The sequence below is a fragment of the Heterodontus francisci genome, chromosome 2 (assembly GCF_036365525.1).
Source record: "Heterodontus francisci isolate sHetFra1 chromosome 2, sHetFra1.hap1, whole genome shotgun sequence".
Lineage (NCBI taxonomy): Eukaryota > Metazoa > Chordata > Chondrichthyes > Heterodontiformes > Heterodontidae > Heterodontus > Heterodontus francisci.
In genome coordinates this window covers 15546740-15563452 of record NC_090372.1, presented here as the reverse complement: position 1 = coordinate 15563452, position 16713 = coordinate 15546740, and the positions used below count along the sequence as shown (strand labels likewise).

Here is a 16713-nt window from a genome sequence, read left to right as displayed (position 1 = left end):
GGGCCCCTCTGCAGGCCATGAATTACCACTAAAGGAAAGAACTCCACCCCCCCCCAGCCCATTAGGAGGTGTCTCCACATGACGGCAGGCCCCTCTGATGTTAATTAAATGGGAGTGGAGGCGGTTAGCTGCCCTTAAGTGGCTCTTAATTGGCCACTTAAATGACTCAGATCGCCTCAGGCGGGAGAGCCGTCCTCCATCTCCCCTGCCATGGATAATATGGCATGGTGGCAGGACAACGTCAAGAACGCCACTCAATGCCTCCCTATGCTATTTTGTCAACCTCCTCCGCTTTCCATCCCATCTTCAAGGACCGGATAAAGGGGAGACAGTGGCATAGTGGTCATATCACTAATATAGTAATCCAGAGGCCCGAGCTAATGCCCTGAGACACCAGTTCAAATCCCACCACAGCAGCTGGTGGAATTTAAATTCAGTTAATAAATTCAATTAATTAATAAAAACCTGGAATTTAAAGCTAGTCTCAGTAATGGTGCCATGAAGCTATCATCCATTGTCATAAAAACCCCTCTGGTTCAACCATGTCCTTTAGGGACGGAAATCTGATGTCTTTACCTGGTCTGGCCTACATGTGAGTCCAGACCCACAGCAAAGTAGTTGACTCTTAACTGCCCTCTGAAATGGCCTAGCAAGCCATTCAGTCGTCAAGGGCAAGTAGGGATGGGCAACAAATGCTGGCCTTGTCAGCAACACCCGCATCCCATGAAAGAATAAAAAAAATTCTGCCCTAAGAGTACATCAGTGGAAGTTTTCATCAATTCACTAATTGCTTAGGGATTATATTCTTGGGGGGACTTCAAAAGTGCATCCCCTGCCCCCTGGAGAAGTGTAGAGACATGGACGGGAAATTCTGGATTTCTGTGTTTAACTGCACATGTGCGGACTCTAGAAGTTGCTGTCAGTTTCAGAGGAGTAGTGATGGTGAATGCTGAATGTTTTGTCATCATTACCATTGCAATATCTGGGCTGTTCTATTACTATCAACAAAGGTCATCAGTTTTTCTGCTGCAGTAGTTTAACTCTTTTCTTGTGGTTAAGGTTTTTGAGTAGGATGGGGAGAAAAAGCTAGTGTCTGGTTTTAAAATAATTGACCTGGTATCCTGTGTCTTTTTGTTTCCCACGACAGCAAATGCTGCAATCTCTCCTCTGATTCGTGACCTCTGGTACTGATCAGAGGAAACCTGAAATTTGCCCTTTTTCTGCTTGTGACATTATTTTGGGGAAAGCATGGTCATTTATCGTTAACCGGCTGAAGTTTTGGTTTGAGTAAGAAAGGATTCAGCTTCCACTGAGTGCTGTGTTTTGAACCAAGCCCAGTTCAAACGTTAGAGAGATGGATTCATAATCAGAGATCCTGATATTTCCATTATGAAAATGGGCACATCAACAGAGTCTATTATTAGGGATGTGAAGGTAATCTGTTTTAGTACAGTATCTATTTTATTGGCTGGAATAGTAAGTAATTTCCCACCCAGGCACACTGTTCATCAATCATCCCAGCTTCTCCCGTTACAGATTTTAGCAGAATAGAGAATACTTTTAGATGTTCTTGTTCAAGTTCTGGCATGGACTCGATGGGTCACATGACCTCCTTCTGTGCTGTAATGACTTTTAAGTGCCACCCTCACATGAGGTTCAGCGGCCATATTCATCATCCTGCACCATTATTGCTCATCATATGCCTATTGATACACTTGCCTAGTTCTTCATATCATCCAGCCATCCTTTCCTTGGTCTTCCTCTTAATCTTTGGCTATTTTATGTTCCTGCATAAAGATTGCAATTATTGTCATCACCCACCCACTAACTTTATGTTACCCTCTGTTGAAGGTATTAGAATGCAGTTCAGTGGGCACCACCCACTCTCTATACCCCTTCAAGAAGCATTCTTCATGTGTGAGCCTAGCGATAGAGTGTCAACTGGCTACTTGATCATAGTGAAAGCCACAGTTAGCCTGATCCTATGCCTGCCTGCCGTGCTTTACTCTCCAACAGGGCTACTGGACAATGATTTGGAGTAAGAGCCCCGATCGTATACTTTTTCCAACCTACCTCAGGCACTGAGACCAATCTTATGGTTGAGGTCAAATAGCTGAGCGCAAACTGGAGATCAAACCTGAGGAAGTCATCGCCTGTTATACCCACATGCCGCAGAAATATCAAAGGAAAATCTTTGCATATTTTAATATGCGCGTGTATTTATAAGGGTCCATACCTTCCTTTCACTCTTCAACCTGGCTGGTACATCTTCAAACTTACAGAATTAGATCTGATTGGGTCACATCATCACATCCTGGTGGAGGAAGCCCCTGTGAGATACATCTTTGCTGACGGTCCAACAATTCATTCTCCAGTCTGATCTGAGTTAGTTGATCTCAGCACTGGCACTGCTAAGCAGGGTACAATTCACTGCCTGTGGTTTAGGATGGTGAAAATCGACCACATTTATCATGATGACGGTAAAGGGGATGCTGAGGACCAGGCTGTGCAAGTTCCTGGAGCAAGATCCTGGTCCCTGTTCCTCTGGCCCAATCCTCTTTCTCTCTCACCCCCTGTATCACTTGTTTTCCCACTCCCACCCAGCAGCTCAAATTCTGTTACCTAGCAGAGAATGAGATGATGATTGTCAGGATGTGGTGATGGATGATTCACAGTGCATGAGGCAGCTGTTGAGGAAGTGTCAGCATGTGCTGAGGAGAAGGCTTTGCAAGTGAGAGACCCAGACCTCGTGTGTTCAACAGAAACAAGGGCACTCGAGAAGCATCATGCTGACTTGGAGGCTCTGAGATCAGTCTCCAATTTGCACAGCAACAGATGGATGAAGTCAAGTGCCGTTATTTACTGTAACACCAGGAATGCCTTTTCCATGTTGTAGGCATCATTGGGGCATGTGGAAGCTGGAATCTGTGACGGTCCCCCAGCTCAGAGATAAACAGAGACCAGTTAGTAACTCTGCTTCCATGGAAACAGAGACATTCTATTAGCTTTCCTACTTAGATGCAGTACCTGCATACTAACCTTTTGCGATTCATGCACTAGGATACCCAGATCTCGCTGCATCTCAGAGCTCTGCAATCTCTTACCATTTAGATTATATGCTTTTTTTATTCTTCCTGCCAAAGTGGACAATTTCCCACTTACCCACATTATACTCCATTTGCCTGTTGACAGGTACAGATTAAATAATGCCCCTTGTACCAGTTGCCTGGATGGGTGCAGCTCCAACAACACTCAAGAAGCTCGACACCATCCAGGAGAAAGCAGCCCACTTGCACCCCATCCACAAACATTCACTTCCTCCACCACCGACACACAGTGGCAGAGTGTGTACCATCTACAAGATACACGTCAGCAACGCACCAAGGCTCCTTAGACAGCACCTTCCAAACCCGTGACCTCTACCACCTAGAAGGACAAAGGCAGCAAATGCATGGGAACACCATCACCTGCAAGTTCCCCTCCAAGCCACACAGCATCCTGACTTGGAACTATATCGTCGTTCCTTCATTGTCACTGGGTCAAAATCCTGGAACTCCCTTCCTAACAGCACTGTGGGTGTACCTTCCCCATATGGACTGCAGTGGTTCAAGAAGGCAGCTCACCACCACCTTCTCGAGGGCAATTAGTGATGGGCAATAAATGCTGGCCTAGCCAGCCCATGAATGAATAAAATAAAAGTTTTAAGACCTTGAAGGGGAGGCATGCAGGCTGCTGCCTCAGGGCTTTCAGGATCTGGTAGATTCCTTTGCCAGCCCACAAATCAGCGTGGACACAGAACCAGGGCCCAGTGATACCTGGAGTCAAGCTGCCTGAGGCTCTACACCTCAGGACAGCAGCATGTACCAGGCATTCAGCCTTCCTCTACAGAGCATCACGCAACTAGGAGGTGACACCAAGTGGCCCAGATAGAAGCTGAAGAGATGCAGCCAGCTTCACTTCAATCTTGTTAAAGGCAGAGGAGACCCTATATGTAAAGCCTCCTAGCGGGGTCTGTGGGGTCCCTCCTTTGGGGGCAATCCAGGGCCCCCAAATGACCCACGACAACAATGGCCTCCGCCCTCTGTAAGACCCCCCCCCCCCAGCGACTCCGACCTCGATTACCTCTCCAGTCTTTGGTACTGCAGTGGCCCCTGCTCCTGGTGATGCTGCCGGTACTGCAGAGCTGCCGGCCCTCCAGTTGGTTGTTAATTGGCTGCTCGCCATGAGATAGTAATGAGGGTCTGATGGCGGGCCGAGGTGGGGTCTCCCCCGCTTTCCAGCTTGCTGCTGGGACCCCCAACAACGGAACAGAATAAAATCAGGCCCATGGTGTGAGGAGAGAATAGACTGGCTTATATTCACTGTTAAAATTCCTTGCAATAAAGGAGAATGCAAACTTAATTTGGGTTTTAATTATTTATGACAATTACTGTGATCCAGGAATAGATGAAAAGAAGAGAGAGCTTTGCATTAATATAGCGCCTTTCATGACCACTGGACACCTCAAAGTGCTTTACAGCCAGCAAAGTACTTTTTTGAAGCGTAGTCACTGTTGTAATGTTTAGTTTAGTTTAGTTTAGAGATACAGCACTGAAACAGGCCCTTCGGCCCACCGAGTCTGTGCCATGTAGGAAACACAGCAGCCAATTTGCGCACAGCAAGCTCCCACAAACAGCAATGTGATAATGAACAGATAATCTGTTTTTGTGATGCTGATTGAGAGATGAATATTGGCCAGGAAACCAGGGATAACTCCCCTGCTTTTCTTCAAAATATTGCCATGGGACTTTTTATGTATACCCGGGTAGGCAGCTGCGTCCTCAGTTTAACGTTTCATTCAAAAGTCGGTAGCTCCTACAGTGCAGCACTTCCTCAGTACTGCAGTAGAGTGTGAGTGTCGGCCTTGACTTTTTTGCTCAAGCCCTGAAGTGGGACTTGAAATTGGAAACTTGTGACTCAGACGAGAGTGCTACCAACTGTCACCCACAAGACAACTTTCACTGGATTATGTTCCTTGAAGAGCTCAGGGAGGACAGAATTCCTACACAAATCTGGCATTGATGTGGAGGGTCCTTTTGCATTTTGGCACACAATCTGAACATTCAGCAAACACATTGATTATAACGCTATATGAAAATGATTGAATATGGGATACTCTCATTAAAAAGTATTTCTTTTCCCCCTTGTCCAATTTTCTCTCTTTTCCACCAAGATTACTGACTGCTGCTGGGGTATGGTCTTGGCAAAGGTAGGGCATATGCAAATGTATACAATTGTTTAACCTTGCCATGGTAAATTAGCTGTTGCAATATCAGCCACTAACTCGCCAGACCCAACAACACACCAAACAATGAGGAAGGTGAGTTTGTGTGATACTGTTCCAGTTCCACTCAGCAATCTCCAATTAATAGCTTTTGTCTGGTCTGCTGGATGGACTGTGTGAGTCTGGGCTTCATGTGGGATGCACAGTTATAGTGTTACAACAAAGCTTACTCATTCAGCGAGGGTAGCCGGAGACATTTCCACACCCGGGGCCCGTCACCATCTGAGCTCCAATCTTGCAATCCCAGCAAAAATCTGTTCCAGGAATCTTTGGCTGCCTGGCCCAAATTAGCCCCCAGTGCACTGATTTGACTGTCTAATTTCTTGGGATCAGATCATTTCAATTATTAGCACAGCTCTGGATTTAGCTCAGTAGCTATCCTGATGGGAATGTGTTAAGTTTATGTCAGGTTGCTGGATATAGTATGTATTTCTGATTTATCTCAGAGCAATGCAGATATCACACTTGTATTAAATCACCAACTGGTTTATTTACAGCACATTAAACTATATTAGTTCTTATACAATTTCAGTACATGTCTCCTCACAACAGTCAGTATGTTTTCTGTAGAAGATCCAAGCGGCGTCTTTTAGTTTCACTTTTAACTCAAGCTCCATCCATAGGCTTAAGTAATCAAACATAATGAACACAGATAAGTGGACAGACTGATACAATGAAACCCAGATCAATCAAACACTGCAGGATGCACCAAATCCTCAAATTTAAAGGGATGTGCCCACTTAAAGATAAGTGGCTGTACATTGGAGGTAAATATTGTTTCAGCCTTTATTTGGTTTCAAAGGGGAGTAAATATGTCAGTTTTTGCCAAGGCTTGGGGAGGGGTAGAGTTGTGAGACAAAGATGATAGGAAACCCAATATGGGGGAACACAGCAGAGCCTGTGAACAAGTGACAGAGTGGCTGACAAAATGGGTCTTCTGTGGTATGGCTCGAGCTGTCCTGTTTAATACTTCAGTATCCCATCCCCAGAGGAGAGCAGTGCACCAAACCTATTAGGAGTTTTTGTGACAGCACATGGTGTTATCCTCTGCATACTGCATTCTTGGGAATCCTTCGCCTAGGACATGTCAGTGCCCTATGGAGTTGATGCCTGCTTTGTTGAGCTGAGGCTTGTTTTCCATGGGACAAATGTGTTGCCTACAACAAGGCCTACATCACACGCTTGATGCGTCTGTGAGTAGCTGATTGATTATATGCCAAGCAGGTGGCTTGGAAGGATTTGATGGCAGAAACATTTAATAAATGTCCAATGCAGTAAGCAATCCTGGTGGTACATATTTTCAGCAGATCAGCCTCTGGGTTTGGGTACTTAGGGAATCAAGGGATATGGAGATAGGGCGGGAAGGTGGATTTAATGTAGATAATCAGCCATGATCTTATTGAATGGTGAAATATGGCCTACTCCTCCTCCTATTTCTTCTGTAAGAGATGGCGTAGCTACATGGCAGGATCCTTTTATGAAGTGACAGTTTGCTCGCCCACTCATACTGAAGTCCACTGTAGCATCCACTAACTCTATCCTGAGAATGGCTGATTTCACACAAACTTGGGATTGAACCAGTGACAGTCCTGGCCGGGAGGGCTCAGTGCCATGCTGGGGAGTGCTTTTATCAGCTAAACTGTTAAAGAAGCCCTTTAGACATTTGATAATTGTTGGTGTCAAAGGCTTGGTTTCAAAACTTTATTTTCCAATTACCAGTAACATTATTAACTTTGGGGAGCATTATGCCTTAGAACACAAATAATGACAAATTTACAAACCGTCACTCTTCCAAATCATTCAGAATCTTTTTGTTGTTGCCTTTTTATTTCATCTTCAGGAAATAAAAATGAATCTGACAAATATATTGGCAATCTTCTTTGGAATCCTCCAAACCAGGCTGTACCAAGAGAAAACAGCAGCTTTCACTATTTTGGCCAAGGTAAGGCTTTGATTCAGTTGGTAGATATTAACTACACTATTCACCATGCAACTCAGAGAGCTAAAGTCACCATGTATTCATTGAAGAAATTATTCTTCGTCCTATATAGGAAATGTATTTGGCTGCCACAACAGAATCCAAAAGCACGTTGCGATCTGTAAAATTGATTTGGAGCAGAATTTTAGGCTAGTGCTTTTTTTGTGTGCTGATGTACAGAGTATTAAGATGTGTATTATATCTGGGACTGGCTTCGCTGTATAATCAGCAAACAATACCCAAGGGAGGCTAAACTAAAAGTGTAGATGGAATGTTAGACAGATACTCAGGCTGCTTTGGTGCCTTTCCTAAGCTGATTCAAGAAAAGCATTGGCAGAGGCCTGGAAGTGGGGTTATTCTGGAATGACCATGGAGTTTAGGGGTTGTGAAAATGGCTCCTGGTTAAGCAATGCCTCAATATTAAAATTCTCATCCTTGTTTTCAAATCCCTCTGTGGCCCCACCCCTCCCTATGCCTGCAGTCTCCTCCAGCCCTACATCCCTCTGAGATCTCTGCACTCCTCTAATTCTAGCCTCTTGAGTATTCCTGATTTTAATCGCTCCACCATTGGTGGCTGTGCCTTCAGCTGCCTCTGCCCTAAGCTCGGGAATTCCCTCCCTAAACCTCTCCACCTCTCTACCTTGCGTTCCTCCTTAAAACCTACCATTTTGACCAACGTTTTAGTCATCTTCCCTAATATCGCCTTATGTGTCTTGGTTCATATTTTGTTTCATTATGCCCTGTGAAACACATTGGGACGTTTTATTACGTTCAAGGTGCTATATAAATACAAGCTGTTGTTGTTACGATGCAGTACACTAGTACACCACAATGTGGTGCCACATACTTCTGGGAAGACCCGTTTTATCCTGTTGGTGAGTTCAGATCTCAACCACAGGACTGTGACAAAAATACCGAGTCAAGCTCAAGCACATCCCCGCAGGGAGGCAGTGTGCTTAGCGACCGCCAGCTTGATTATCCAAAGTTGCATAGGTTCGAGTCTCAGGTGCAGGGCGCCCACCCAGCCAATGAGAAGAAAAAACGCTCAAAACTGGGAGGGATCCCTTTGTGTGGGAGCTGAGACTCCCTTGCTAAATTTATTATTATGGGGGACAAATAGCTGAACTAAAATATGTTTGGTAAAAGATGAGCCAAAACTTGTCTTTACAAAATTTCAGCAGAGAAGGGAAGAAAATAGAAGCTGCGTGGTTTCTTTGCTCACGGAAGTGGACTGGATTTTGTGGAAAAGGCCGGGCTTCCTGCGCCGGGCCTAAAAGGTGGGGGGGATCCCTACCTTGGCCTTTTTAGTGCCCCCTCCCCAGCACAATTTTCCATTGCTCCGGAGGTGACGTTTCTGGCACCAGGATCTCCGTCCCTTTAAGGACGGGGATCCCGCCTCCAAGATCTGCCAGCCAATTACAGGGCCAGCAGCTGAGCTGGCAGCGTCACCGGATGTGGTGGCCACTGCCGGTACTGCAGAGGCTTTGGACCCAGGCCCAGTGCTGGAACCTCGGAGCTCAGGCAAGTGAGGCGGGGTTGCCGGAGCCAGGCGAGGGGGGGTGGGGGGAGGGTGGTCATAAAGTCCTGGGGGAGGGGGATCCTGGGGGGTGCATTGTTTGCTGGCTGGGGCCCTCTGTGGGGCACAAATTGCCCATGGAGGAGGGACCATCCAAACCCTGCAGGGAGGGAGCCTTGTTTTACAAGGCACCTTCCCCGCGTGGCAGAGGGCCCCCGCCACTGGTTAAATCCCTGTTGGGAGGGGGGGGGGTGGGGGGGAGAGGCCCTTAATAGGCCATTAATGGGCCTCAATTGGCCTCTATGCAGGAAAGCCTATCCTGGCCCTGGGAAAATTGCTTGGCGACAGGACAGCTATGGGCCCTCGCCCACCACCCCCCCCACTCCACCTGCCGCGATTCTATGGGCATACCCCACCTGTCTTTCTCCCCACCCACAACCCCCCAGCCTCTGACCCTGCCTCAGGGAGCCTTTAAAATCCAGCTCAGTGTCTGCACTGCCCCATGCTCCTGATGTTACAATGTATTTCTTAACTATGGTTTATTTTTTTCTTAGTCCACTGGGTTACCCATTAAATAACCCATTTAAAATTAATGGGTGAATGCCTGTATTATGATAGCACACAAAGAAATTTTACCCAAATATTATCCAGCTCGCCAACAGAGGGAAGAACGCCCTCTACTGAATCTGAAATACTAGACATCCTGCGCTCAGCTCATTAGAACAGTTATATTTGCAAATTGTTAAAAAGGGCATGTTAAATTTATATACTGCTAAAATTATGATCTTAAGAACATTTCACAGTTTAATTTCTTACTTTGTGTGCTCTTTTATACAAAAGGTTTTAATTTTCTGTTGCATCTTTCATCAGGGCCCAAAAATCACAATCTTACATATTGAAAATGTTGCCTTACCAAAATCCTTGAGTGCTGAATGGAAACTTGGAGTTCTTCCACCTTTTTTTGTGTTGAAAACTTGTTTTCCAATATTCCTACCTCTGCAACCTCCTCCAGCTCTATAACCCTCTGAGATCTCTGCCACCTCCACCCCCCTCCCCCCCCCACACTCCAATTCTGGCCTCTTGTGCATCCCCTCTTTAAATTGGTTCACCACTGGTGGCTGTGCCTTCAGCTGCCAAGGCCCTAAACTGAGGAATTCCCTCCCTAAACCTCTCTGCATCTCCAGCTCTCTTTCCTCCTTTAAGACACTCCTTAAATCCTACCACAGTCCCCTCTCCTAATATCTCCTTATGTGGTTCGGTTCAAATTTTGCTCAACAATTGTTCCTGTTTTGCCACGATAAAGCCACTTTATAAAAGCAAGTTGCTGATGGTGTTTTCTGGAAGTAGTTCTTGATACAAAATTGTGCTGATTGGTAATTAGTTGAAATTTTTCCTACATGGCTCTCAACTGCATTGTTCATACCTGCAACCACAGCCATGAAACTCATTCAAAGGGCAGGATTTTGCGTTTGGGTTGGGACCTCAATGTCGGGGTCAAATGGGGGTCACAACAGCACACTGTGTGGGGAGCAGGCACCAGGCAGTGATTTTCCTCAGATTGGCCAATTAGTGGCCAGAGGGTGAGCTCACCGTCCAATTAAGGACGGCGGCAGGGCTCTTGAAGCTGGAGGGTCAATAGGAGGCCCTCCAGCATGGAAGAAGCAGCAGGCTACCTTTTCAGGTAAGAGTGAGAGAAGATGCCTCGATTTTGAGTTGCCCTCTCTCCAACTTTTTTAAACCTTTAGATACAAAGTAGACTCAGCAGCCAGGCCACTGTTGTGGAGGGGAACCCTCTGTCGGCAGACAGACGGGATGGCCTCAGAGCCTGCTTGGAGAGCTGGCCACCCATTCTGCCACCAGGACACTGCTTCTGGGCAGCCGGCCTAGTCTCCAAAGCCTCGGGGCTCAGGGGGACCTACAGGCTCACTGGAAAATTCCAATCGGCATCTGACAATAGCCTTTAATTCCCATTAATTGGCTGCCCATTGCTTGCGGGCCCTGCCACCCATCTCCTCTCCCCACCGCATCTCCGGGAAAATGGCTCGGGTGTGGGATGGTTCCCAGCAAACCAGCACGCCAGCCAACGGCGTGAATTTTCACACATCCCTGCCTCTGTGCTTGACCTTTTCGGGGGCTAAAATGCTGCCCATAGTGTCTGGTTTCATGTAAAGCAGTTAAATAAACAAATTCATTTCTCACTTAACTATGTGCTTATGAGAGGAGTTTTATGATCTTATCCCTTAATGATATCTTCCTTTTTAGAGGGTACATCAAGCATCTGCATATCTGATGCCAGGGGAGTTCAGATCGGCAACAGTAACATTATGAATATTGGAAAACAGATTTTCAACACGAAAAAGTGGAAGGATTCCAAAGTTTCCAGACAGACACTAAGTGCTCAGCACTTAGAGATTTTTGGTAAGTCAGAATTTTGAACATGCAAGTAAATCAATGAACTGTTTATTACTGCAGAGGAAAAAAATAACACAACTAAATAAATAATGGCCTGGTTTTTGCGGTAATAATGATGGAAGGTATTGTCGATGGTGCTATGAAGCGGCACTTTCTCAGAAATATCTGCTCAGTGACGCTCAGTTTGATTTCCGACAGGGCCACTCAGCTCCAGCCTTGGTTCAAACATGGACACTAGAACTGAACTAGAGGTGAGGTGAGGTGAGAGTGACTGCCCTTGACATCAAGGAAGCATTTGACCGAGTATAGGTGCCCTAGCAAAACTGGAGTCAATGGGAATCTGTGGGAAAACTCTCTGCTCATTGGAGTCTTACCTTGTGCAAAGGAAGATGGTTGTGGTTGTTGGAGGTCAATCATCTCAACTCGGCTCCAGGACATCACTGCAGGAGTTCCTCAGGGTAGTGTCCTAGGCCCAACAAGCTTCAGCTGCTTCATCAATGACCTTCCTTCAATCATAAGGTCAGAAGTGGGGATGTTCGTTGATGATTGCACAATGTTCAGCACCATTCGCTACTCCTTATATACTGAAGCAATCTGTGCAGAAATGCAGCAAGACCTGGACAATATCCAGGCTTGGGCTGATAAGTGGCAAGTAACATTCGCGCCACACAAGTGCCAGGCAATGACTATCTCAAACGAGAGAGAATCTAACCATCTCCCCATGACATTCAATGGCATTACGATTGCTGAATCCCCCACTATCAACATCCTGGGGGTTACCATTGACCAGAAACTGAACTGGAGTAGCCATATAATTACCATGGCTACAAGAGCAGGTCACAGGCTAGGAATTCTGCGGTGATTAGCTCACCTCACTCCCCAAAGCCTGTCCACCATCTACAAGGCACAAATCAGGAGTGTGATGGAATATTCTCCACTTGCCTGGATGGGTGCAGCTCCAACAGCACTCAAGAAGCTCGACACCATCCGGGACAAAGCAGCCCGCTTGATTGTCACCCCATCCACAAGCATTCACTCTGTCTATCACCGATGCACAGTGGCAGCAGTGTGTACCATCTACAAGATGCACTGCAGCAGCGCACCAAGGCTCCTCAGACAGCACCTTCCAAACCCACGACCTTTTCACCGAGGTGGACAAGGGCAGCAGACACATGGGAACACCACCACCTGCAAGTTCCCCTCCAAGTCACACACCATCCTGACTTGGAACGATATCGCCGTTCCTTCACTGTTGCTGGGTCAAAATCCTGGAACTCCCTTCCTAACAGCACCATGGGTGTACCTACCCCACATGGACTGCAGCGGTTCAAGAAGGCGGCCCACCACCACCTTCTCAAGGGCAATTACTAATGGGCAATAAATGCTGTCCTAGCCAGCGATGCCCACATCCCATGATCGAATAAAAAAAACACTCACTTTTATTATGGAGCTAATTGGACAGCAACTGCCGAGAGATTCAGCATTCAAGCACATGAAGGGTGTGCAGTTGCTGCACTTACCCACTAGATACCCACTAAACAGGCCTGAAAAAGTTCGGACATGGCCAATCAATTGTAAGTGAAATTGTAACCGCATAATGAGTCTTAATTACTACCAAACACCCTTCTGACACTGATAACTTACTTTTACAAGTGTGGTGAATTATTGTTGGGGATTTTTAAAACTATTAAAATAATACCTTTTTTAAAACTTTATCTTTCTGTCTCTTTAATCCCTTAATTTCATCTCGCTCCCTTAATCTCTTTATTTCACTTTCTGTACATGATTTTACTTTGAATAATATTCTAAATTACACTTCCTGGTTCAGATTCTGCAGCTGCAAAATTCGACTCCATAGTACCACAGATGCCGGTGCTACAGCAACCCCAAACAGAGAAAAAAGTCAGCTGGGATGGTTCTGGCCCTCTTCCAGTGGGGTTCACGTGCCAGGGCACTAGCACGGGCATGCTGTTTGTGCACACGCAGGCATTGGCATCAAGCAGATTCGAATGCTGATTTGACCCACAATCTGCCATTTGGGACGGTGCAGTCCTGTTCAGGCCATCTCTTAAACACTCCAAGCTGAACATGTGAGCAGCTGCACAAAGGATCCCCCCCCCCCCCCCCCCCCCCCCCCCAGTAGCTTTGTTTAAAGAGCCAACCATCCAACATCCAGGTGAGGTCTTTTGACTGACTGCCGAGTTAGTGGAATACTGTGTTGATTGTTATTGCAGGAATTTTGCAAATTGTTTGGATTTTCCAGGGCGTGGTTCTAGATTTTGACAAGAACACAAGAAATAGGATCAGGAGCAGACTATATGGCCCATCAAGTCTGCTCCACCATTCAGTACGATCATGACTGATCTTAGAATTCAACTCCACTTTCCCGCCTGCTTGTCATATCCCTTGATTCCCTGAGACACCAAAATTCTGTCTATCCCTGCCTTAAATGTACTCAATGATGGAGCATCCACAACTCTGTGGAGTAGAGAATTCCAAAAATTCACAATCCTTTGAGTGAAGTAATTCCTCCTCATCTCAGTCCTAAATGATCGGCCCCTTATCCTGAGATTGTGCCCCGGTGTGTTAGAATCCCTGACCAGCGGAAATAATCTCTGTGTCTACCCAATCCAGCCCTTTTTAGAATCTTGTATATTTCAATGAGATCACCTCTCATTCTTCTAAACACCAGAGAACACAGGCCCAATTTACTCAGCCTCTCATCATAGGACAACCCCCTCATCCCAGGGACCAGTCTAGTGAACCTTCGCTGTACCGCCTCCAATGCAAGTTTATCCTTTCTTAAATGTGAAGACCAAAACTGCACACACTACTCCAGATGTGGTCTCACCAAAATCCACCAATTGTAGCAAGACTTCTTTATTTTTGTACTCCAATCCCCTTGCGATAAAAGCCAAGGAGGTCAGGGGAGTTGGAAGGCCTGTCAGGAAGAAGTCTGCTTCAGTAACGGGCGGGGCTATAGTTGCAGCCCCTCTTAGGCTGCGGCATGATTTGGGCATTAAGAGGGGAAGCTGTGCTCAGAGGGAGGAGGCATCCAGGATCCCTTTGCTCTGGATGAGCTGTCAGTGAGCAGATACTCAAGACTCTGGTTACTTTGAGATTCCCACATCACATTGCTCTACAATTCCCCTCCTATCAATCTTTCTGCCATGTACCATTACAACGTCCTCCAGGCGCAAATCTTGAAATAAAAGCCACTCACAAAAAAAAACATTCAATAACAACTTTATCCAACAACACTTCCAATGATACATGCACAGTTGAACTATTTACCCTTGTGCATTCCCTTGTTGCCTGTCTTACAGGAGCCTTTGCCTGGCTTAGTGCTCCTGCATGGTGCTACCCCATTGCTTGTGAAAGACTGCTGACATTCAGTGGGGGAGACGGCAGATGGCCTTGCAGGACGCCCTCGATCAGCTGTGGGCCTTGCGGGCCCATCTTCGGACTGCACCACCTCAGCATGGGTGACTGCAGTCTGGGCCTGGGTGGCTGAGAGGCATCGGCAAGGGCACTGACGGATTGGCAGGGATGGAAGCACAAATGCTGTCATCCTGAGAGAGGACAGCAGCTTCCTGCTCCATGGAGCCACTGCCACTCCCCCAGGGCAGTGCCTCAGCAATCCTAGTAATCTGTCGGAGGACAGGTTGCTGGACTGCAGCAACACCCTGAATTGCTCCCTTGAGCACTGGCATCTGCAGTCATGATGGTAGCAGGCTTAGCCTGCATGGCAGCAAGCATAGATCTCATGACTCAGTCTGAGCTTCCACTGTAGCACTGAGACGTTGCGTGGCTTCTACCTGTGCTGCAATGGAAGCTGAGACATCAGCCAGCAGATACCACTTTGGTAGTAAAAACAGAAAGGCAGATTATTACCTGAACGGCTATAAACTGAGAGAGGGAAATATGCAGCGAGACCTGGATGTTCTTGTACATCAGTCGCTGAAGGTAAGCATGCAGGTCCAACAGGCGGTACAAAGGATAAATGGTATGTAGGCCTTCATAGCGAGAGGATTCGAGTACAGGAGCAGGGATGTCTTGCCTCAATTATACAGGGCCTTGGTGAGGCCACACCTGGAATATTGTGTGACGTTTTGGTCTCCTTATCTGAGGAAGGATGTTCTTGCTATAGAGGTAGTGCAGCGAAGGTTTACCAGACTGATTCCTGGGATGGTGGGACTGACGTATGAGGAGAGATTGAGTCGGTTAGGATTATATTCGCTGGAGTTCAGAAGAGTGAGGGGGGATCTCATAGAAACCTATAAAATTCTAACAGGACTTGACAGGGTAGTTGCAGGAAGGATGTTCCCGATCATGGGGGAGTGAAGAACCAGGGGTCATAGTCTAAGGATACGGGGTAAACCTGTCAGGACTGAGATGAGGAGAACTTTCTTCACCCAGAGAGTGGTGAGCCTGTGGAATTCGCTACCACAGAAAGCAGTTGAGGCTGAAATATTGTATGTTTTCAAGAATGAGTTAGATATAGCTCTTGGGTCTAAAGGGATCAAAGGATATGGGGGGAAAGCGGGAACAGGTTACTGAGTTGGATGATCAGCCATGATCATAATGAATAGCGGAGCAGGCTCGAAGGGCCGAATGGCCTACTCCTGCTCCTATTTTCTATGTTTCTATGCTGCATCACTGATGGCCCCGCATGTGCTGTCATGGAGTTGGCCACTACTTCCATGTTGGAAAGGATGGTCTGTGTGAAGCCCTGTGCCAAGTTGGAACTGGATTCCTCCGTGCTCCTTGCCAGTCAGTGGTGGCTGTCTAGCAGGCCTGACAATGCACCCAGCATTTCAGTGAGTGTTCTCCTGTACACCACCCATCGAAGTCCTCATCTGAGACCCCGGCAGCAGAACCCATCTGCAACCTCACCCTCTGATGAACTGGAACACGAGCTATCCTTTCCCCTTGGCCTGGCTGCAGCCCACTTGTGCCTGGTGACTCACTACGTGCTGATCCTGACACTATACTCCCCTCTAAGTTACGTGCAGCACATGCTAGCCACGCACGCTGCTGGGCCCCCTGCTGAACAGGCAGCCAGTCAGCAGTGCATCTCACACTGGGCTACACACTGAAATCATTTAGATGAAGAGACAGGTAGAAGTTTGTGTGCTGCCTGCCTCACCGGGACTGGGCACTGATGCATGATGTGTGATCACAGGCCTTGACGAATTTTCCCCTCCTGTGTGATAAAGCATTACAGCAGACCAGAGGTTAGAATTTCCCCACCAATCTTCTGCTAAAGTTATGGAGGAATGTCACAAGAATCCTTGCAGAAATTAATCTTCAAAGTTTAAGATATGAAGCAAGTTTATTACACAAATAATGAAGATTCAAATAATCTAACCGTGTTACAATATATTTGCAGAGGTTATACAAATCAGGAAAGATTGAATGGGATGGGACTCTTTCTCTCCAGAAGAAAAGGTTGAGGGCTGACCTGATAGATATGTTTACGAT

The 16713-nt window shown here is 46.7% G+C and overlaps 1 protein-coding gene across 1 annotated transcript in view; it reads left to right on the top strand.

Annotated features, from left to right (window-relative positions):
• Positions 1-16713, top strand: part of ripk1l (receptor (TNFRSF)-interacting serine-threonine kinase 1, like) — an 81848-nt gene that overhangs the window by 49915 nt on the left and 15220 nt on the right. Inside the window, exons 10-11 of the mRNA XM_068054673.1 lie at positions 7164-7265; positions 11080-11235. Of these exons, the coding sequence (XP_067910774.1) occupies positions 7164-7265; positions 11080-11235 (258 nt within the window). The remainder of the gene's footprint in view (positions 1-7163; positions 7266-11079; positions 11236-16713) is intronic.